Genomic DNA, 24038 nt, shown 5'->3' on the forward strand with positions numbered 1-24038 from the left:
AGAAAAAATGAGACAATATGGTCAGCAGGATAAGCTATGGTCTCTGCATATTACCAGTCTAAATGTTGTGAATTTTTCTGTGGGGACCTCAGCAGAGGAGAGTATTAATCATAGAATACTAGGACTGGAAGGGACCTCAAGCGGTCATCGAATCCAGTCCCCTGCCCTCATGGAAGGACCAAATACTGTCTAGACCATTTATCTAACCTACTCTTAAATTCTCCAGAGATGGAGATCCCACAACCTCCCTGGGCAATTTATTCCAGTGTTTAACTACCCTGACAGTTAGGAACTTTTTCCTAATGTCCAACCTAAACCTCCTTTGCTGCAGTTTAAACCCAATTCTCTCAGCCTTCCTTCATAGGTCATGTTCTGTAGACCTTTAATCATTCTTCTTGCTCTTCGCTGGACCCTCTCCAATTTCTCCACATCTTTCTTGAAATGCGGTACCCAGAACTGGACACAATACTCCAACTGAGGCCTAACCAGCGCAGGGTAGAGGGGAAGAATGACTTCTCGTGTCTTGCTCACAACACACTTTTAATGCATCCCAGAATCATGTTTGGTTTTTTTTGCAACAGCATCACACTGCTGACTCATATTCAGCTTATGGTCCACTGTAACCCTTAGTTCCCTTTCTGCCATACTCCTTCCTAAACAGTCGCTTTCCATTCTGTATGTATGAAACTGATTGTTCCTTCCTAAGTGGAGCACTTTGCATTTGTCTTTATTAAACTTCATCCTGTTTACGTCAGACCATTTCTCCAATTTGTCCAGATCATTTTGAATTATGACCCTATCCTCCAGAGCAGTTGCAACCCCTTCCAGTTTGGTATCATCCACAAACTTAATAAGAGTACTTTCTATGCCAATATCTAAATTGTTGATGAAGATATTGAAGAGAGCCGGTCCCAAAACAGACCCCTGCGGAGCCCCACTTGTTATACCTTTCCAGCAGGATTGTGAACCATTAATAACTAAGAAACGATTTGAAGGAGTATAATGAGTTGGTTTTGTAGAGGTTTATGGGGAGCTCCTTCCAAGCACAAGAGGAAGGATGAGAGAAAGGAGAAAGGTACTCTTTGAAAATGTAACAAGTGTGTGATAAAGGCTGGTACCATGGACCCATCTAGGTAGGAGCTGACATTTTGATAGGGAATGAAAGAGGGTGGGGATAGGCCAAGATAAAGAATCTTGAAAGTGAAGACAAGTATTTTATAAGAACATAAGAACATCCTGGGTCAGACCAAAGATCCATTTAGCTCAATACCTGTCTTCTGACAGGATACTTATGTCTGATGTGAAAGGGAAGGGGGAACCAGTGGAGGAATGTGAAATTTTTCTTCAGGCCACAAATGTCTAATTCCAGGAGTCAATTTCTTAAGCCATTCATAAGCTTCCATTTCCAAAACCTCTTCATATTTGCTTTTTGTTTGCTTTCCAAACTTCTTATGCCTTCCAGCTCCCTTTTATAACATGAGCTGTTGGTCCATTAGACTCACCTCGTTAAGTACATAACTCTCAAGATCCAATGGAGTTGTCACTTCAGTGAAGTTAATTGAGAGAATCTTAAGCATATCTTCGAGGCATGGTTACATATCTTATGCACACAAACTGTTCCCTGATAAAGGTAAAACCAAGGGAAGGAGAGGAAAACTTGAGGCTACACGGTGAGGCTTTGTCAATGCTGTGGGTGGGTTTTTTCGGAAAAAGATAAGCAAATTGCGAACCGCAACTTGCATATCATTTTATGCTTGTTTTAACAGAAGAGGCTTTTCCAACATTTGGCCTATCTACATGGAGCCAAATGTTGGAAAAACCTCTTCCTTCAGAACATCCCTTATTCCTCATAAAATGAGGAATACATGGATGCCGAAAGAATGCGCCCGTTTTTTCAGAAACTGTTCCAGAAAGGCGGATGCCTTCCCTGGACGCGGCAGAGTTTTTCTGGGATACCTCTGGTATCCCAGAACAACTCTGCAGTCTAGATATAGCTTTATAGGTGCCCGAAGGAAAGAAGTCCATTGTGTTAATTATTATTCCATTAGGAGATTTACCTGATGTTGCTCGGGTCCTTAACTCAATTAATTTTAATTTTTCTTCACTTGAAGCAGAGCTCTGGGGGAGCCTGGAAGTGAAGGGTTCAGGATGCAGACTGCCCTGAGGAGAGAGGAGAGAGGCAGAAATTTGGAGCCAGGTGAGAAGTGCCTCTCCATGGCTGCTGCAGCTCCAGCAGGCACAGCCAGGAGAGGGGTACCTGTCCCCCAGCTGGGAGAGGTCCAGGTTCCTCTCCCCCTGAGCTTCCTAGCCAAAGTGAGCAATGCAGCAAACTTTGCAATTTCCCTTTACTCCCTGATGAAGGGGAATAGCCAGCAATGTTCCCGTCTGAATCGAGAGAGCTTCAGCTTACCCCTCCTCCCAGCTCTCCCTAAATGGCACTTGGAAGCGAGAAATTTGAGGCTGGGGCAGTCCTGAACCGAGGAGGGCACACGCACAGCCAGCCCTTGTTACCCACCTGGTAATTCTGTATCTTTTCTGTATGGTTTGATGAGACACAATCCCATTCCAGGCACATCCTATTTTCCTGGCACAACCAGTTCCTTACCTTGATTTAAGTTACGATAAGACAAAGCCATATACCGAATTTGGTGGTCCTAGCTCTTACGGTTTAGGAGGAGTTCTTGAACAAACAGACAGACCCACAGACTCTCTCAACTATATAGCAAACTGTGAAAAACAAGCAAGGTTGCAAAATTCCATTCCCTTGGAATTGGCATTACACAATGCATTGAAATTAGTGTTGTTGATACAAAACATGCAAATTCATATCCTCATGAAGCCTAAAGATACATCTTTTGAATCCCTTTAAAGACAGGAAATGCTTTAAAACATCTGCTGTATCCTCACTATTTGGAAACGAATGGCTCTCTAAACTCTCTGGCTACATCTACACTGGCATGATTTTCCGGAAATGCTTTTAACGGAAAAGTTTTCCATTAAAAGCATTTTCGGAAAAGCGTGTCTAGATTGAAGCTTTTCCGGAAAAGCACTTTTTGCAGAAAAGCGTCCGTGGCCAATCTAGATGCGCTTTTCCGCAAAAAAGCCCTGATCGCCATTTTCGCGATCGGGGCTTTTTTGCCTAAAACAGTACTGTGCTCTTTACACTGGCCCTTTTGCGCAAAAGTCTTTCGGAAAAAGACTTTTGCCCGAACGGGAGCAGCATAGTATTTCTGGAAAATCACTGACGATCTTACATGAGATCGTCAGTGCTTTTCCGGAAATTCAAGTGGCCAGTGTAGACAGCTGGCAAGTTTTTCCGGAAAAGCGGCTGATTTTCCGGAAAAACTTGCCAGTCTAGACACAGCCCCAATGTGTTATGAAAGCAATTAACTATACATGTCTTTGCTTTCTTTGTCTCTTTTTGGAGTGCTCTCAATTGATCTTTTCACGTTTGTTTTGTGTTTTTTGAATAGGTAACATAGTTATATATTACACAGCTTGGACTAACTTGGTCCGGCACCCTCAGGACCTGATCAGTCCCGAACAAGGAGATTTGCCGCACCAGGGGTTTTCTCTTGCTAAAGACCTCCTAACCCTCTGCCCCTCCCTACCGCAGGCTGCTTCTGGCTATGCTTGGCCCTCAGGCCCCCGCCTCTCTGCCGCTGGCCCAGCTGGGGCTCTCTGGGGCTGGAGCTCCATGGCCCCTGGGTCAGGAGCTACCACTGGGGCTGGAGCTCCCCAGCCACCACCGGGCCCAGAGCTGCCCTGATGCTGCAAGAGCCAGAGCTCCCCATTGTGCCACGGGGCTCCCCAGCCAAGTCGCCTCCCTCCCCACCCACTGTACTCCTGCCCCGCTGCCAGACCTCTCTGTCCCTTGGCTCTGTGGTCTAGGAACTTCCACGGTCCTACTAGACCACAGATGTTGCTGGACCAGAGTGTCCCAGTTTAGGGAGGTACAACCTGTACAACAAATGAAGTATGACATAACACGATTTACAATATCAATGGATATATTCTTACTAATACGGAACACAGAAACTAAAAAGCTATGTATACCCTTGACTCAAATGTCATTGCCTCATCATTAAGTGACTCAGATTTATTAGCAACTATTTTAAATATATAATTATTGGCAGTGTTTTATCTCCCAATTTTGTGAGTAGTGCAGTGAAGGAATTGTTGTCTAGCAAGTCTGTCTGTCGCTTGCCCAATTTCAGGCGTAACCCTGAGGTGTTCCAGTTTTAAGTACTACAGTCAAATGGAAACTGCACCCAAACAAACTAGATGACACGGAAAGGGTGCCTCACATTTTTAGGATGCTTTTAACCTTTAAGAAACATTTTTTGTTTATTGTGCTCTTTCACCTTTTTGGATACAATAGCAGCATTGGTGACAACCGCTTTGGAGTTCCTTCTAACAACCATAAGCCACCTTTCCAATATACGAATGGGAGCTTCCTAACCAGGGTAAGTCATCTTAGAGCTCATCTGGATGCAGATTGCATTATGGTACGCATGTGGAGATTGAGGACTTTATGTGACTCTGCCATTCTTTAAAAGGCAAAGGATAAAAGAGTTCCTTATTTTTAAATGTAGTAAAGCTTTTTGTGATTTATTAAACCAGAGCTGTGTGACATGACAAATCTTAATTCCCTAAGTATGTAGAAGTGAAAACAGATAAAATGTTTTTATGTATACTTATCTGATCCATAGTGACCTTTTATCATTTATAATCTAGTAAATACAGCTGTTCACAATTCTGTTGGGGAAAAAACTAAATTTAAAAAACATTTCCATCTTTTTCTGAAGGACTCAGATGTTACATTCACTCCCAAAAGCAGAATGGTAGTCAGATCAGTTCCTTAGTGTTTCTATAATGCTAAGATCTATAAAGAAAAGAGTTCTGATCGATAAATCCTGTATTCCTTAGGGAAGAAATTATTTTTCACAGAGGATTCTGCCAATTTGTAAAAACAGTTTTTCATGGGAAAACTCATTTTTCTATTGGGAAAAATTAAGTTATAGTTTAGTGTCACATCCCCAAAATACACATTCCCCTCCCCCCAAAAGCATGAAAATATTAAGGGAAGAGGATAAACCAGATTCTTTGCTCTTTGGGGGTTGCTTTGCACATTTTTACAGTTTATGTCAGTCAGTCACATATTAGAGAGCTGCAACTTATTAAAGGAAGTGTGAATATTGTGCAACACCTAGCATACAGGACTTGTGGGTTTTATAGATACTCTGGTACGGGTTGAACTTCTCTAATCTGGCACTCTCTGGTTTGGCAACATCTGTGGTCTGGCATCATTTTAGCTAGCTGGATGTCCACTTATGAGGGGTGTAGTCAAGTTTCCTGCAGTACCATAACGTTTGTTTGACCTGGCAGTGAAAATGTTGGTAATGCTAGAAAATACTGACCTCCACGGTTTGGCAAATTCTCTAGTTCTTCCCTGGTCAGGTTCCAAGGGTGCTGGACTAGAGAGATTCAACCTGTAGTACAAATAATAAAAAGAGCTGAAGAACAGAAAGAACACCTTTATTGTAGAAGTGTTTTTTAAAAAAACATAGAATAGAAATCATTACAGGTAGTTATTTGGTTTTTGTTTGTTTGTTTGTTTTTGAGAATTAGGAAAAGAGAAGAGGATTCTACCATTCCATTCTGACCCACTTCACTGTTTTGGTTTTTTATTTGTTTGTTCTCTATGTCTTAACCAAGATGATTGCTGTTATATTATAATTGATGTATACATAAGGTTACTCAATAGGGGTATGTCTACACTACCCTCCTAGTTCGAACTAGGAGGGTAATGTAAGCATACCGCACTTGCAAATGAAGCCCAGGATTTGAATTTCCCGGGCTTCATTTGCATAAGCGGGGTGCCGCCATTTTTAAAACCCCGCTGGTTCGAACCCCGTGCAGCGCGGCTACACGGGGCATGAACTAGGTAGTTCGAACTAGGCTTCCTAGTTCGAACTACCGTTACTCCTCATTCCACGAGGAGTAACGGTAGTTCGAACTAGGAAGCCTAGTTCGAACTACCTAGTTCGTGCCCCTGCACGGGGTTCGAACCAGCGGGGTTTTAAAAATGGCGGCGCCCCGCTTATGCAAATGAAGCCCAGGAAATTCAAATCCCGGGCTTCATTTGCAAGTGCGGTATGCCTACATTACCCCGCTAGTTCGAACTAGTGGGGTAGTGTAGACATACCCTATGACTGCTTGCATCATGAAGTACTACTCACTGTAGGGATGGAATCATCTGATTTTGGTACAGTAAATTATGCCCTTACAGCATACCTAAAGTACAAGATATATCTACTATTCTCTAGATACATTCACTTTATACTTCATATTATTTCTTAATGCTAAGAACCAGCACAATATTTTATTGTCGCATTCAATTCTGCAAATAGGTAATGAAAAAACTGGCTGAAAAATAATGACAGAATAGCTGGTTGGAGTAAAAATAGAAATGTGCAGAGAATGCGGAGCACATCCCCTGTCAGATTATGACAATAAAGCAATCCAACTTTAGTTTGTATAGTGCTCATCATGTAAAATGTATCTCAAATCACTTTACAAGATCAGAATGATGTAAGATACTGGAGAGAGTCTGGTATAAATGACAGAAAACAGCAGAGCAGAAGAAGGGTATTGAATGATGAACAGATTATCATTCAGTCATTAGACCAATTACATAGAGAGGGAAAAATTAAGGATACACAGGCATCTCAGAATTAATGATACATACATTAAATGTCCACTGTCTTCAGTGAAAGTTGCATGGATATATCTAAGAAAAGAATTTAGTTCTATGGGGCATATTTTCAAAGTCCCAAACCTGGCCACTAATTTTTGTGCTTATTTTCAATTGATGCAATTAAATATGCACACTAATGATAAAATGTAAATCTTTCACAATCTACCGCTCGGGCAGTTAGATATTTCCATTCTACTATTTATGCTGCATTCAATTACTGGTGCAAAATTAGATCCGTCGTTTAAAAATGTGGCCTTATGGATGAGACTAACCATCCAGAACTCTCAAAGAGCTTTGACACTCCTCAGCTGAGATTTCTAGAAATTTTGTCTCCTCTTTCCTCCCAGATTCTTTCTTGTGTCTCTTTGCTTTAGCATCACTGAAAATGTCATTATCCTTCCCATCACCTAGATATACAACCTCAATATCATCTTTGAATCCTCACTGTCTTCTTCTCCATTTCCTTATATTTTGGCTCTTGCTAAAAACTAAAAATCACTTCTAAGGGTAAGTCTACACAGTCAACTGTCCTTTCCTCTCTAGGCCCCTGGCTGGTTAACTTCCACCTCACCAAGCGTACCTGCCTCCTTGTATCTTGCCTTTCATTTCTCCAATCCATACAGAAATCCATTAGTCATCTAGCTATTCTGACCTTTTAACATCATTCGCCCTCTGTTCCCACTCTTTCATGCCTCACGGGAACAAAACCAAAAACTTTCAGACATTTTTGTGAAACAAAATTGTGTTGAAATGGCTGGTTTTGGTTTGAAAACATAGCCTATTTTATTTTGGGTTTTTTGGGTTTCTCTCTCCTTTTGAAGTGATCTGAGAGTCTTTTCTGGACCTTGGAAACCTTCCTGGCTAAAACTTCATCCGAACGAATACATCTCGCTGAAACATTTTAGCTTTCAGAAATGTTTCAGCCAGCTATATGCTACAGCATTTTGCCTATACTCTTACTTCCTCCTTCTTAGCCTTGTTCCCAGGGCTGCTCTTTGAGTGCTTCTCCCACTATGTCTTTGTCGACAAGCAGTTCTCTTTTTACTTCCAGTTCCTCCTTAAAACTATTTCTTTTTTGAACCTTTCTAATGCTAATCTCCATGTTTGTCTTTTTACTAACTCGTGTTTGAGTTATTTATTCCATGTATCATATTAGTCTGCTCCTCTGGATAAGGATCACGTGTTTTATGCATTCATAAAGTACTCTGCATTCTTATGGCGCTCTGGAATAGATAAATATCAATATTATTTATGAACTAGACAAGACAGTAATCATTTGCTCTTGGCTGAGTTAAGATCAAAGTATCAGTTTAATAACTGATAAATAGTGTATCTGAGGTCTACAGAATATACTACATTTGCAAGGTGATGGACAATTTCCCCCCACAGCTACATTCTCTGAACACTCTGTTCTATTCCTATGCACCTTTAGTACAGGGAGGGAGACTGTGTTGTTTATATGATAGAAATACTAAATAAGTTGTTCGGCCATTGCTCTTTATGAATGAGTTCTATGCAGGTATGATTTGTATTTATGATACTTATCCAAATACTGGGGTTTTCTGAGCTGTGTTTGTTTGATTAAACATTTTTCCTATAAACATATATAACAGCAATATACAATACTATTTGATTTCTGTTTGAATGTTTTAAACCAACGCCAGCTGGGGCAGGGAGACTACTAAGCATTTCTGAGTTCTTTGACATGCCAGGTGAAGATAAAAGAAGCAGCAAAAAGAGTTCATTGACAGGCGTTAGCATTTGTTACTGCTCTGTTCCCTGCACATGCTGAATGATAATATTTCCACACACAAATGCAGCTCTACCACGTACACCTAGTCATGCATGCCGCATGCACACCCTTGTTTATCATTCCAGCCATCTTCAGTTATCATGCACTCTCTTCAATCTTATTTTACCATGTTGTTATTTCTATGTTAGAGGAATCACAACGCCGAAGGAATAGACTCAAAGGAATGTAAAATCCGTCTGTACTCCCATCTAGTCATGGAGGCTTTAAGTCAAAGGTTGTGTAGAAGAGATCTTCTATAGGTTCGTCAGCACCATGGAACTCTGAAATGAAACAAAGCCATTCTTTGTAACTCATGTTGTCCATCCCCTGCCAGTTTATTTTCCTTACAGTACATTCTTCTTGACTACCAAGGGTGCTTTCACCACTTTCCTGGAGAAGCTACTTGGTTACATCATTGAACTTTCTATTTCTATTTACAATAAAAGCATACCTTACAAGTTCCTAAAATTAACATCTTCATTAGAAATTATCCTTAATGATTGTAAAAGGTAACAATTTTTTAGGGCATTAACATTCTAAAAGTTGATGGGCAGATGCAAGTATCAAAGTCCTCATGCTATGTTGGGCGATGAACATTCTTCATATATAACAGGGTCATAACTTTTCTTCTTCTCTCTTGTACTAGTCTTATGGGAGTGGTACCAGATCTCAGGAGACCTTGGCTGTCCAGGTAAAAGACTTAATTTTTAGTTGAGTTCTGTCCATGATGTTAATATTGTCTACTCAGAGATTGCTTCTACTGATCCAGCACTTTGCAGAATTTCTGTTTTCATCTGCCTTCAGCACCTTTAGTGTCTGGCTCTAAGCTGTGTTTAATCTTTTGTAAGGAGGAACCTTGAAAAAATTAATTAAGATTTGTGTTTGTGTGTGTAAGGAGTAGAAATAGGCAATTTGATCATGTGGCATGTTCAAATAAAAAGGGGGTTAAACAACTCTGAATCTATCTATTACAGAAACAAGATTAAAGATAAAAAAGAAAATATTCCACTCATGGCCAAGAGAACAAATACATTAGGTCCTCCTCCTACCAACAACCAGGAGAAAAAGCCGGCTGAAAGCACCCCCACAAAGAAAAGGTAGAACATCATAGCTTCACAAGACCAGCCTTAGACAATTTATTAGAAATGGCAGATTTCTGCTATTTGTAAACCCTTTTATTATCTGTTATCCAGCAGATGCTAACATTGAAATAATTGATAACAGCACACATGCAATGTTTGAATAAGAAAGTGCTAATGAATGGAATGTATGTTGAAAAAGTAACTGATGAATCAATATGATATTGATTACAATACTAATATTGTGTTATTAATAACAAACATTTATATGCTTGTAGGCTTTATATGCTGTATAGATCTGAAAATGTATACCGTGCTTTAGGAAATATGCACAAAGACATATTGCTTGCTCTGAAGCGCTTGCACTCTCAGGCTCCCTACTAGGGATGTTAAATATCGGTTAACTGAATAGTCAATTAACCTCGTGAATTCTTATTGGTTACTTGTCTATTCTATAGTCCCAGAGCTGGGGCTCACAGCCAGTGCACTCCGGCCCCACTCCTGAGGAGTCTCTGCCACTCCTCGCTGCTGCCTCTATATCAGGTGACAGCTAGTCTGCAAGGGGAACCAGTTTAAAATCCAGCTACCCTCATGGACTAGTTGCCTGCCGCCTCACGCTTCTGCCTCTGATACAGAGGCAGCAGTGCAGGGTGGCAGCAGCTCCTGTCCAAGGGGAAGGCTGAGCTCCCAGACCTAGCATAAGCTAGAACTGAGCTAGGTTGCTGACAAGCCTTCTACAGATTTACTGGCAAAGGGGGAGGGAGAATGCATGTAATCTTTAGCATTAAGCTATAAGCTTTTGCTTATTGGTTAAATGATTACACTAATACATCCCTACCTGGGTAAGCCCATGCCTCATGTCAATGAGGGTCATTCTCTGTAGGCACTGGCGTCAGCAGGCTTGTATGAGCTTGCAGGATTGAGGCCCCACAAAGAACAACAGTTCAAATATGGGAAGGATTGTAATGAGACATTTAGGGAAAATATGAGGTTTAAAGAAGCATTTAAAGAAGAGTGCAAGGTTGGCAGAAAAGGAATGAGAGGTTCTCCCAAGAATAGGGTCATATGGATTGATACAAGACAGTGTGAAAAAAATGTGGAAGGACACAGGAAGAGTAGTAAGGGGTGTAGCATATGGGGTGAGAAGTATGTAGAAAAATGTTTGTACATAGAGATTTTTAGTAAAATGGTCAACTCACTATTTTTCATGCGTCCATCTCCCCATATATTTATGCATATTTTATATTAGTTCAATAATATTCTGATAAAGATTGTGTCTAGTATTAATGGAGAGAGATACTACAAGTGATAAGATTTGTCCTTGATGTAATGGCACTGAAATCACAGAATTTTAGAGATTAATTGGGCTTATAAACTTTAACTCTGCAACTGATTCTTTTTATTTTGTTAACTGCTGTGCAAACACAAAATATAGTCCAATCAGAAAGCCTTAGGCCTCAAGAGAATTTAATACTGGTTTAGTACCAAGGATAATTTTGTTAATTATTTGAGTGATCTCCTTACGCAGAAATGATGCAAGCAGGTGTCACAATCTGAAAACTCGGGGATTGACCTGACTACTCCCTCTGTCATTAAGTGCAGAAAGAAGTTGATGTTCTTGTTCCACTCCTCCTTCATTTGGCATTCTTGGTCCTCCAAAGTACAAGGGTGGTCCTATATACATCTAAATTGGAATCAAAGTGTTTGTAGTACAATGTGGGCAACAGGAAGGCTGTCTGAACTGGTCACAATATATACACCTAGGCTGCGTCTAGACTGGCAAGTTTCTCCGCAAAAGCAGCTGCTTTTACGGAAAAGCTTGCCAGCTGTCTACACTGGCTGCTTGAATTTCCGCAAGAACACTGACGATCTCTTGTAAGATTGTCAGTGTTCTTGCGGAAATGCTATGCTGCTCCCGTTTGGGCAAAAGCCCTCTTGCGCAAATGCTTTTGTGCAAGAGGGCCAGTGTAGACAACGCAGTATTGTTTTGCGCATAAAAGCCCCGATCACGAAAATGGCGATCGGGGCTTTCTTGTGCAAAACCGCGTCTAGATTGGCACGGGCGCTTTTCCGCAAAAAGTGCTTTTGCGGAAAAGCGTCCGTGCCAATCTAGACATTCTTTTCCGCAAATGCTTTTAATGGAAAACTTTTCCGTTAAAAGCATTTGCGGAAAATCATGCCAATCTAGACGTAGCCCTAGTGTTTCAAAATTGAAGCAAATTTGCAGAAGACTGACAAGTTACAGTATATACGTGTGGCCATTAATCATAAGTCACTTATGTTCATTTACCAGATTCAGGCTTTTTGCAGCTGTAGAAAAAAAGTACGATGGGAGGGCTGTACCATCTTACATTAGGAGCTAGGGTGCGTAAAAAACAAAAATCACATGCGTTTTAATTACAAACATTATCATATTCTATTTAATTACATGTTTCTGTATTGGTATACTTCTAATGCTTTTCAACATTTCATTCCCTGAATATATCATTATTGGCAAGCTGAGTGGTGATTTCATTCTGACCTAAAGAACATGTCTCATTCTCTTATACTTTATTTTGGCAACATATATTGTAAAAAGTACCATTTATTTCTACCTTCTTTAACTCAAGGGCATAGGCATTAACTAAAGGCACATAATTAAGTACAGGAAGAGTTAGAGGTGGCTTGGGAGGAGCGCAGCAATGAAGTTTGAGCATGACTAGGTTGTTTTCATGGTTAGTGTTCCCTGTAACGTGGTTTGAATATGTAAGCACATAAGTATTGGTTGGCAGTTACTCATTTTTTACTCATGGTACGTCCCAGAGAGGCCATTTCCCTGATAAAACAGAGAAAAGGCTTCGGGCATGCACGCTATGCCAACCTCCAAGATACGTGTGACCCAATTCATCACTGCCTTGTGGCTTGTTTGTGCTAGGCAGATTGCCATTGAGGATTTGTGAAGACAGCAGATCCTGTCCTGGGGAATGCCCCAAGCATAAGGCAGTTCTCTCCTGGTGTTGAGCTAACATAGTCTGCCCTAAAGGAACTCCAACTCCTCCCACCCAGTTCAGGGGCTGTGTCAAGGACAGGGCCAGAGCGCTATGTAGATTGGGCATTCCTGTCTGTCCTCCAGGTTCATTGGGGCCATACACAATTGGCTACCAGCCAGGGCAGTCCCAAGACATCCAAAGACAGGGGGCACAGAAGAGTGGCATAAAAGTCATCTTTCTTCCACCACCCCTTCTCAGCCTCTGTGCCAAGTTCAGACTTCCATGGAGTTACACTGATTCACACCAGCTGAGAATCCAGCTCATGGTGTGTACGTAATGGCAAAATAGGTTGGTACTTCCTGTGCTACCAACAACAGTTGTCCTCAATATGATTTCAGATACACATTCCTGTCAAATATAATGGATATTTTAATCTTTGTGTTAGTGGAATAACTCACATGCACATAGGAAATGTTAAAAGGTCATTTAAGTTTAAAATACCATGTGTAGCATATTAACACTTCCCTCCTTCAAAGATGGAAGCTATGTTAACCAGAGATGATATTACACCACACTATTTTTGGCATACGCCCCCAGGTTGCTAAGCAGCAGCATAGCAGCATGCTGTAAATTGATCCTAGGGTGCTTGTTTCAACTGCCCTGAACATTTTAAGAAGGGAAATTAGAAAAAAGAAAGGAGAAATAATTAGTACCCCACTGAGTATACCAGAATGTGAACCAGAATATTTTTCAAGGTGACTCTCAAAGCATTTTAGAGATTTAGAAAGCCAGTGTACAAACAAGAATAGAATGCCACATAGAATGTCATTTCATCCACCAATAAAACTGAGCCATCATGCGTGAAATGTGGCAGCTGTTTGAATGGTGCATAGTAACATCAACCATTCGCTTCTGCCTACCATCTCTCCTTGCTTTTAAAAACCTGGTCATCACAGTTCCTCATAAACCTGTATGCCAGGTTTTTCAGCGTTTCATTTATCTTTCTTACTCCTCTTTCTCTAAACAGCAATGCAGTAGCTGAACATAGAAAAGTTTCATTTTCGGAGGTGGGCACATTTCAGTCTTAGATGGTGGCAAGGCCCATGTTATTTAACTTGTGGTCTCTCAACTTTTGTGGTTCATTTAGGTGTTCATCAGTGTCAGTGGACTGAGGTGGGGTTCCTCCCCACTTCTTGGATGGAAGGATGACAGCTCCAATGCAAAGGCTGCAGAGAGCAGAGTAGAGTGTGGATGTGTAAATATTTTGTGTGTGTGTGTGTTCTTTGGAGTTACACTAACATTTTGTGGAGTGCACAAAATCTGGATACAAAGGTGTCTCCTGGTTGCAGTGGTGCCCCTGATAATGTCTGGATTTGATACCATATCTCCTAAAGACATCTCAGGATCTTTTCCCATGTCTGCCAACACAAAGAATTTAATGTTTGATTGGCAATGCATGTGAAGGTAGAGCTCTTCAGTGCCTAGAAAGGATACACCCTGTGTGACTCGGGGTGCCTGGGGCAGCTCTCACTGGAAATTCCAGACTGCAAAAGAGAGGAACTCCCAACCCTGGTGGTTAACACTGAAATTAGCTTCCGCAACCCGTCACAAACTGTGCGTCTCATGTCTCACACTGGTTATCAAGAAGCTGAAAAAGAAATCACACAGCCCCCTTTATTGCATTCCAGTCTCTGGCTCCCAGTCAGTACCTAGCTCCAGTACAGGAAGTTATTTTAAACCTCTGTTCACTTGTACAAAATGTTCTGATCCCACAGGGTCAGCCACATAGCCAGGTCAGTATAGGTTGGATCTTACCCAAAATACCAAGCCACCAGCCAGTCCCTTAGTATCTAAAACTAATGGTTTATTATACAGACAAAAAAGAAAGAACGAAAGGAAAGATGTTGAATGGTAAAGCAGTCAGATAGATACAAAGACTTCGAAGTTCGTATCCCAGCGGTACTGGTGAGTTTGCAGACTTGAAAGACCCTCTGGAATGCATCCACAGCTTGGATGGGTCATTCTGTCCTTTGTTCAGGGCTTTGTTTGTAGAAAGGTTACTCCAGAGGTAAGTAGCCAGGCTGAAGACAAAATGGAGAAGGTGCTCCTGCCTTTTATAGTCTTTTACAAAGTGTCTGGCATTTCCTTTATTCCAGACACAAGCTGTCCAGCCCCTACATGCCTTGCTGAGTCATGAGGCGTATCCCTGGCCTTTTCTCAGTGGGTCAGTTGAATAGCTGATAGGCTTTGGGTCATCAAGGAGGCTAGGCAGTGCATTACCAAACTGTCTGTGGGTGTCATCCAGAAGCAGAAACAAAATACAGGACTATATATAGTCCTGTATTTTGTTTCAGCTACACCAGACTAACACGGCTACATTTCTATCACTATCCAGAAGCAGAGCACACGTTCTGTAATACAGAGACATACATGCACATCCATAACCCGAAATACAAAGCTGATACAAACATCTCCATGAGGTTATAACATTTTTTGCAGATATCTTACATGGCATAATTCATTACCATTCTATAATATTTATATTCATAATATCCTAAAGTGTCCCCCCAAATTCCATACAACATCACATGCTGTTTTAGCCCCTCATCAGAAGTGATGCCATGCTGCATACCACCTCTACTAAAAGCTGGTCCTAGCTAGGCATCCACACAGTTTGTTTCTATTATGGTTATGTTATGTTTTTACTTCATTTCCCACTAACAAACCTTCAACATGATGTATTCAACAGTTCACAGTTTTTCTTAGAAATTGAAGGCTTTGAAAGCAATTCATCTCTGAGACAGACATCACCACCGGTGTTTTCAAAACCCATGGATTCAAATATTCGCCCATGGTATGTATAATATATGGTATATTCCTTAATCACATTGCACACATGGTTATGTTTGAACAAATGCTTGAAAGTTCTGCCTAGACGACAAGGAGGCTAAAATGTTAAAAGGGGCCTCTCATTTTGATTGCCTCAGGGTCAAACTCCTGTTGACTTCAGTCAGCCAGCCCTTCCCCTGCACTCATTGCCCTAAAGACAAACTTTCATACTTCTGTCATTATTTTAAAAGGATCACAGCTAAATAATTTAGGCCTATAAATTGACTGGTCTTAAAATTAATATAGTCCCCTGTAGCCTGAATGTTTTTTCCTTTTTAGTACCTTGTTTCTTATTAAGATTGGGAAAACCACACTATTTACTCGGCTGTGTTGGGCCTATGGTAACCTGAGATTTGCTGCAGAACCAGCAGAGGGAGCACAAATAAACAAAACTCCCTATTAGATCTATTCTGTCCTCATCGGTATTAAAGACAGCCCAAAAAATGTTTTAAACTCATGAGAGACATGACTGTTTGTGCTCAGGAAATTGAAAAAAACCACCATTTATGACAAATAGATAAGAAAAATAACAGGAGAAAGCCTCATTCTATTGTCAAGGTTTTCAATAGTTGTTTATACTAGCTGTAAATGGGACAAATTTAAAATTATGAAAAGGGAGGCTGGATGGCAACATATTAATCAAATCAAAGCAAGGTTAATAATGACCAATTGTTTTTCCAATGATTATTTGGTTGTTGATGTGGAATTAATTAGTTGAGAAGCTTGTTTTATTTCCTAAAGCCCAAATCACCAACAAAAAATAAATTAAAAAATCCATCATATATTCCTTGTATTTTTCAGCAGAGAGATCAGACTGAATGGGAATAGAATCTGAACAATCATCTTTATTTTAAGACTGTTCCTTCTAGATTAGGGCAGAAGAACATTGGTAGGGTAATGTGGGCCACTGTATTATTTATGTATCCATTTTGTAGATAAATAGCAGTTTTCAGTCTTCTGAGTTTTTAAGCTGAGATGTTCCATCAGCGTTCAATTTCTTACAAAAACAAGCTAAAAAGAAAATCCAATCTACTAAAAAGTAATTGACAGTGGTCCTTTATGTCAGACCAACACTAAGGAAAGCTGGAAAGTATATACAATAGCCATTGTTGCACACTATTGTGTGCATATGTAATATCTACACAATTTCACTTTCATATTTGTCACGTGGATGATATCACATTAATAATGAACACATGGAAAAGGAAGAGTGTAAGGCTACGACTAAACTGCAAGGCTTTTCCGCAAGAGGAAATGCAAATGGAGCACTCATTTTCATATATTGCCCTCACATTTGCATTTCCTCCTTGGATCCCTTTTGCGCAAGAGATTTTAGTGTAAAAAAGAGCTGTGTAGATGGCTCTTTTTTGCACAAAAGGGAGTTTTTGAGCAAAAAGGAGCTGCCTACACAGCTCTTTTTTGTGCAAAAACCTCTTGTGCAAAAGGGATCCAAAGAGGAAATGCAAGTGAGAGCACGACCTATGCAAATGAGCACTTCATTTGCATTTCCTCTGGCAGACGAGGATCATAATTTAGACTCAGCCTAAGTGTTACAATGTAGTATTAAGAGTGATGTGATTAAAACAGAGTGAAAAATGAAAAAATACAGTAGTAGGAGCCTGAGTGAAATAACATGGAAAAACACAAAGTAGGGTTTCAAATATGAAACTTGTTAACATGATAAAATCCCAAAAGTCTTTTTCAATTTTGGCCTATATTCTAAAACACAAAGTGAGTTAAATGATGGTATGAAAAATCACATTGTCAAATTAAATTAATTTCAGCCCTTTTGTTGATATTGCCCCCCATTAATCGAATGAGTCAGTGTAATTTGCAAAGATGTCCACCTACTTAAACACTCAACCTTTTCTGTATTTTCTACAGTGCCTCTAGAAATGGGGAAGATATGGATTCCCCACAATCTCTTCAAGATGATATTACTGAGTATGCCACAAATGTAGACAGTTATTGGTAAGTGGAGACATAATGTATTTCTGCAGTGTGTTGTCTATGGATTAAGTGTATGACAGAGTGGATTTACTGATTTTTCCTTGTCGTGGTTTAAAAATGAGCCCATAAGACTGCAGGAGATATTGATTTATACATTTGAGCCTCATCACCAATAAATAAATTCTTTAGAAAGTATATATCATGCATCCTCATATTAAATATCCAAGATCAGAGAAAGGCAAAGTCTATAAAATCACTAATTCCTAGTTCACTAAAGAAAACGTTGCACCTAAATTCTATATATATTGAGCAATAAGCAAGTCCAGTGCTCAAGCACCATTACTATTTGTTGGTAACTTAACCTTTTTCATTTTAGAGTCCATTTTTAAAAGAATGCTGCATTAAGATGTCACACACATAGAAAACTGATAGTTTGGGTGGAAGATATTGATGTGGACCCAGCAGTAAAAGGAGAGATATATGCATGGAGTTAAGCAGCAGGCTACAACTTTTATTAAACTTTTAATACGAGAGTCACTGCCCACCCATAACCATAGTCTCCTGTATCAGTCATTTAACTGGTCCCAGTTGGTCCAGGAGAGGGGAAAAAATTCCTTCCTGATCCCCTAAACAGGTGGGCTAGGCCCACAGCATCTTTCAGGCTAGATTCTCTTTTCTAATTCAGGTAGGGTGCCAAAATCCTGGAAGCTGGGGAATGCTGTCCAGTCAGCTCAGCTCCCCTTTCTCCCATGTGGCCAATGAGTGCCAGAGATTCCTATGAGAGAGAGGGAAGAGAGAAATGGACGGGAGGATGGAACAAACAAAACATATGATTTAAGTATTAAAGACTTTCTGCTTATAATTGCTGAGCTAATTTTGGAAAATGTCATTTGTAGGAATGGGCTTAGTCAGCAATGTAACAGGAAACCCAGTGGTGGGTGAAGTGATTCTTGTACATGTAGTTTGTAAAAAGCTTTGGGATCTTTCGGGATGAAAGACACTATATAAATGTAAGTTATTATTTTAAAACTAGCCAATTAGCCTGTCATAAGACAGGATTTTCAGGTCTCTCCTCCTCATCGGTCTTCTCTCCTGAGCCTCCAGAGTGTGTGTGTGTGTGTGTGTGTGTCTCTCTCTCTCTCTCTCTCTCTCCCCCTCCCTCCCTCCCTCCCGCCTCTTGCCTCTCTCCTTCTCTTCTCCTCCCCTTCCTGCCTCTCACTCGGGGGAGCGCGTTGGGTCGTTTGGGCCACTTGCTCCCCTGCGGCGGTCCGGCTGAGCGGTGCAGAAGTCAGCCAAGTACCACGGCGGGAGGCAAAGGGGGGCAGGGCGGTGACGTTCACAGCCGGGGGTGGGGCCTGAAGCCGCTGTCACGCCGCACATCACCGCCCCACCCTTCTTCCCCTCCCGCCGTGGTGCTCGGCTGACTTCTGTGCCGCTCAGCGGGGCCACCACGGTGGAGCAAGTGGCTGTTTGGGCCCCGCATTCCCCATGCAGCATGGGCCGCCCAGAGGGAACAACCAACATTTCAGCATTACAGACTCTCAGACATTGGGCTACTATATATATAGTTTAAAATGTGCACTAGATATTGAAAGAAATATTATGAGTTTCTTTTCACTTAAATTATGAAGTACAAGATTAATCAGTAAAAACAGGACTTCTGGGATTTTATGTACTGAATTTGGTACTATTTATTTATTTAAATATTTTTACCCCGCCTTTCTATTTAAAATATTCAACTATACTATATAATATATTCTTGAAGACAGCTTGGACAATCTTGGAACAGAGATCAGATAGATCTAATATTCTGCGAGGCCAAGTGGAAATGTATTTCTCATTGATATAAAATGTCATCCAACCATCCCAGTTTTGTAATAACATGTTCAGCAAACATTATGAAACCTGGTGAAATTTCCTTCCACCACCTCAATAGCAGAACAAATACTTGGTGTACAGTGGAGTGGCAGTGCGAGGAGGATTCTGCATTCACTTTACTGGAGATGTGTCAGAGAAGAGGCTATTGAATCTGTACTCATGTGGAGGCAGTAGGCCAACACTCCTGCATAGGGGTTGCAAAGAGGCAAGAGCCAATATATTCTACAGTTTACAGGGCAGTAGGATTTTAATTCCACTCTTTGTCTCTCCTGACTGCTCCCCAGAAAGCCAAATTACTTCAGCTTTGAGTGCAAAGGGCTGAATTCTTATTATACAAGAACAAAAGAAATCACTTGTGAAAGGTTAACGGTATCTTTCATTCAGTTAAAATTGCTTTAATACAAATAATTTATTTGGGGAGAAATGGCTAACTATTTTTGGAGGAACACACAAACACTCTTTTGTGATAATGACACATTACCCTGAGGTATGTAATAACATTTCTTTTTCTAAATAAACAAGAGGAGGTAGAAATGAAAATAAACACTTCGGTATGAGCTAAACTTAACCAAGAATTATGATTTTTGTTTGTTTGTTAATTCAGCACACACATGTTGCAAGGAGATCACCAGAACAATGCCCCAAAAAAGCTGAAGAAGTATATGTTCAGGGCAGTGTCTGAGGGGAACACAGAGGAATTACAACATCTGCTTATGGAAGTGAAAGAAAGGTCAAATAGGTGTAGAAATATGGCAGTGCAAGGTAAGCCATATAATGTATCAACATTCTAATTTTGTACCATCTAGGTGCTAGAGAATTGAGTAATGGTTTTATACATGAGCAGCTAAGCTCTGCACCCCAAACTGGTGTTAGGTGAAAATTGTGGATAGCATTAATATAGTAGCTTCAGGGGGTAGCCGAGTTAGTCTGTACAGGATAAACATTAAAAAACAACAAATAGTCTGGTAGCACTTTAAAGACTAATAAAACATGTAGATGGGATCATGAGCTTTCGAGGGCTATTTAGTGGAGATGTTTGTTCATGAATATATGTCCCTTCACTTAGTATGTATGGAATATAAAGATGAATTAATAGAGTGAATAGATGAAGTGTAGTTTGGAAAATAGTCTAGATGCATGTTTCCCAATAACATATGATTAGAATTTTTCCTATTCTCCTTTAGCCATAATAAAACCCACTGTAATTTAATTATAACATTCGCTTTTGTAGATTATCTGATGAAAAAATTAACAGATTCAGATACTGGTAAAACCTGTCTGATGAAAGCCCTTTTGAACATCAACCAGAACACGAATGAAATAGTGAAAATGCTACTCTCCTTTGGGGAAGAAAATAGTTTTTTGGAAAGGCTTATCAATGCAAAGTACACAGAAGAAGCATACAAAGGTATTTCCCTCTAGAAGTCATTTAGAGTATATGTTTGTATGTATTTTAATCCTCAACATACATTTAATGTTTTCTGGATACATTCTGAAGACAGTAACAATGGTTCTTTATTACTATTATTAATGCTGTTATATGCATCATAATTGAGTTTAGCACCGTACAAGATACAAAAATTGGACTTTAAACTCTAACATTTCATGTCTATTTTGTTCCAGGCCAGACAGCTCTAAATATTGCTATTGAAAGAAGACAATATGTTATTGCTCATACCCTCATAGAAAAAGGGGCAGATGTCAATGCCCATGCTCAGGGTGTGTTCTTTAACCCCAAACGCAAGCATGACGGATTTTATTTCGGTAAGTGAAATGTGATCACCATGGAAAAATTGAGTTGGGATGCTAGGGGTATGTCGAGGCTGCGGGGTTTTTCTGGGATACCAGCGATATTCCGGAAAAAAAAAAACAGCCGCATACAGGGAATGAGTTTGCTATTCCACCTTTTTTTGCGTAAGTGCAAATGCGCTTTTTTGGAAGCCCTGTCTTCCTCATTCCATGAGGAAGAAGGGATCTTCCAAAAGAGGGAGATTTTCCAAAATTTGGCCCAGTGTAGATGAGCCAAATTGTGGAAAAGCGTCTTTCAAAAAAAAGAAATTCAGAAAAAGCTGTAGTGTAGACCTAACCTAAGAAAATGAAACATTCAGTCAGTGCAGTAGCTTCAGAAATGCAGAAAATAGGTCTTTCAAACTCACACAAGACATAAAAATGTCCATGGGATTAATTATGTAGCTGGAGCTGAAGCATCTTAAATTGCATTTTGGTGCCATCCACATAGAGGAGCAGGACTACCAGCACCGATGGGAGTGCCTTCTCAGAATTAGCGGGACTTCATTAGACCTACTATTTCGAACCCTGGAAGGTCAACTACAGCAGCATCAATCTTATCTGTAGTTTAAACAAACTCCTACAGAATTATAGGAGGTCCCCCGAGATGCAACCACCCAAGTTCCGAACCTCACATTTACAACCACTTTTGTAAGTGAGGAAGGTGCTGGAAACCCCCAACTTACGACACTACCTACTGTACTTATGTGCCTACCGTAAACGCGGGTTCGAGTTATGATGCCCCCAACTTGTATCTTCTTTCGACCGTTCCCTATAGTCTAGATGAGCCCTCAGATTCCACAGTGATGCAGACAACATAAGCAGATAGGTTGATAGCAACCCAAACTACATCTGTTGTACATACAAAACTAGACCAAAAGCCCATTGAAGTCAATGAGAGTCTTCTCCATTAATTTCAATAGACTATGAAGCAGATGCACAGTTAATAGAAATATATGTCAAAGAGAAATTCCAGCAACCCTGCAATTCAGAATCCCGAAGACTAGTTACTCTTCATGCTTTCAGAATGAATATTTGCATGACAGGAGGGAATTTGATGAATTATTTACACAGAGTAGAGTTAGTGGGTATACATAGTGCAGGGCAGCTAAAATATTCTTCTCCATAATTCTATGCACATCACATAATGACATGAAAGTGTGTATGTTTATCTTGTTTAATTGAGCATTTAATGTAAGTGCTGAAATAACATATCAAATATTGGGAAATGTAACTTTCAGTAGCGACTATATTACAAATTACAACATAGTAAGTAGAAAGCAGTTTTCCACAATACATTAAATATACAGAAATAGTTGACAGACAATTGCTTGTAAAGACTGAAATTGTCAATAAAAATGTATTATTGTGCAACTGTAGCTATTCCAGTACATTTTGATACTCATAATAATTGTAAATTATTTTGAAAAGTGGAAGTAAGATCCTAGTGAGGAAAATAGAAAGGAGCATAAACACTGCCAAATTAAGTGTAAAAATGTAATAAGAAAAGCCAAAAAGGAGTTTGAAGAACAGCTAACCAAAAACTCAAAAGGTAATAAAATGTTTTTTAAGTACATCAGAAGCAGGAAGTCTGCTAAACAACCAGTGGGGCCCTGGACAATCGAGATACAAAAGGAGCACTTAAAGACGATAAAGTCATTGCGGAAAAACTAAATGAATTCTTTGCGTCAGTCTTCATGGCTGAGGATGTTAGGGAGATTCCCAAACCTGACCCGTCCTTTGTAGGTGACAAATCTGAGGACTTTTCACAGATTGAAGTGTCATTAAAGGAGGTTTTGGAATTAATTGATAAACTTAACAGTAACAAGTCACCAGTTCCAGATGGCATTCACCCAAGAGTTCTGAAAGAACTCAAATGTGAAATTGTGGAACTATTAACTATGGTTTGTAACCTATCCTTTAAATCAGCTTCTGTACCCAATGACTGGAAGATAGCTAATGTAATGCCAATATTTAAAAAGGGCTCTAGACGTGATCCCGGCAATTACAGCCCGGTAAGTCTAACGTCAGTACCGAGCAAATTAGTTGAAACAATAGTAAGGAATAAAATTGACAGACGCATAGAAGAACATAATTTGTTGGGCAAAAGTCAACATGGTTTCTGTAAAGGGAAATCATGTCTTACCAACTATTAGAGTTTTTGAAGGGATCAACAAACATGTGGACAAGGGGGATCCAGTAGATATAGTATACTTAGATTTCCAGAAAGCCTTTGACAAGGTCCCTCACCAAAGGCTCTTATGTAAATTAAATTGTAATGGGATAAGAGGAACTATCCTTTCATGGACTGACAATTGGTTAAAAGACTGGAAACAAAGGGAAGAAATAAACGGTAAATTTTCAGAATGGAGAGGGGTAATAAGTGGTGTTCCCCAAGGGTCAGTCCTAGGACCAATCCTATTAAACTTATTCATAAATGATCTGGAAAAAGGGGTAAACAGTGAGGTGGCAAAGTTTGCAGACAATACTAAACTTTTCAAGGTAGTTCAGACCAAAGCAGACTGTGAAGAACTTCAAAAAGATCTCACCAAACTAAGTGACTGGGCAACAAAATGGCAAAAGAAGTTTAATGTGGATAAATGCAAAGTAATGCACATTGGAAAAAAGAACTACCAACTATACATATAATATGATGGGGGCTAATTTAGCTACAACTGATCAGGAAAGAGATCTTGGAGTCATCGTGGATAATTCTCTGAAGACCTCCATGCAGTGTGCAGCAGCAGTCAAAAAAGCAAACAGGATGTTAGGAATCATTAAAAAAGATATAGAGAATAAGACGGAAAATATCTTATTACCCTTATATAAATCCATGGTACTCCCACATCTGGAATACTGAGTACAGATGTGGTCTCCTCATCTCAAAAAAGATATACTGGCATTAGAAATGATTCAGAGAAGGGCAACTAAAA

The 24038-nt window shown here is 40.0% G+C and overlaps 2 protein-coding genes across 2 annotated transcripts in view; one reads left to right on the forward strand and one right to left on the reverse strand.

Moving 5' to 3' along the window:
- Nucleotides 1–24038, reverse strand: part of LOC102459211 (transient receptor potential cation channel subfamily V member 3-like) — a 95119-nt gene that overhangs the window by 55425 nt on the left and 15656 nt on the right. Inside the window, exons 2-4 of the mRNA XM_075904636.1 lie at nt 8680–8833; nt 5421–5492; nt 2058–2727 (exon numbers count right to left, since the gene is read on the reverse strand). The gene's annotated coding sequence lies outside the window, so the exon portion shown is untranslated. The remainder of the gene's footprint in view (nt 1–2057; nt 2728–5420; nt 5493–8679; nt 8834–24038) is intronic.
- Nucleotides 4328–24038, forward strand: part of LOC102458973 (transient receptor potential cation channel subfamily V member 3) — a 36271-nt gene continuing 16560 nt past the window's right edge. The window contains exons 1-8 of the mRNA XM_014581349.3: nt 4328–4466; nt 9199–9243; nt 9527–9649; nt 15350–15454; nt 17374–17460; nt 19922–20079; nt 20549–20725; nt 20941–21081. Coding sequence (XP_014436835.3) covers nt 9203–9243; nt 9527–9649; nt 15350–15454; nt 17374–17460; nt 19922–20079; nt 20549–20725; nt 20941–21081 — 832 coding nt within the window. The 5' untranslated portion in view covers nt 4328–4466; nt 9199–9202. The remainder of the gene's footprint in view (nt 4467–9198; nt 9244–9526; nt 9650–15349; nt 15455–17373; nt 17461–19921; nt 20080–20548; nt 20726–20940; nt 21082–24038) is intronic.

The sequence above is a fragment of the Pelodiscus sinensis genome, chromosome 21 (genome assembly GCF_049634645.1).
Source record: "Pelodiscus sinensis isolate JC-2024 chromosome 21, ASM4963464v1, whole genome shotgun sequence".
NCBI lineage: Eukaryota > Metazoa > Chordata > Testudines > Trionychidae > Pelodiscus > Pelodiscus sinensis.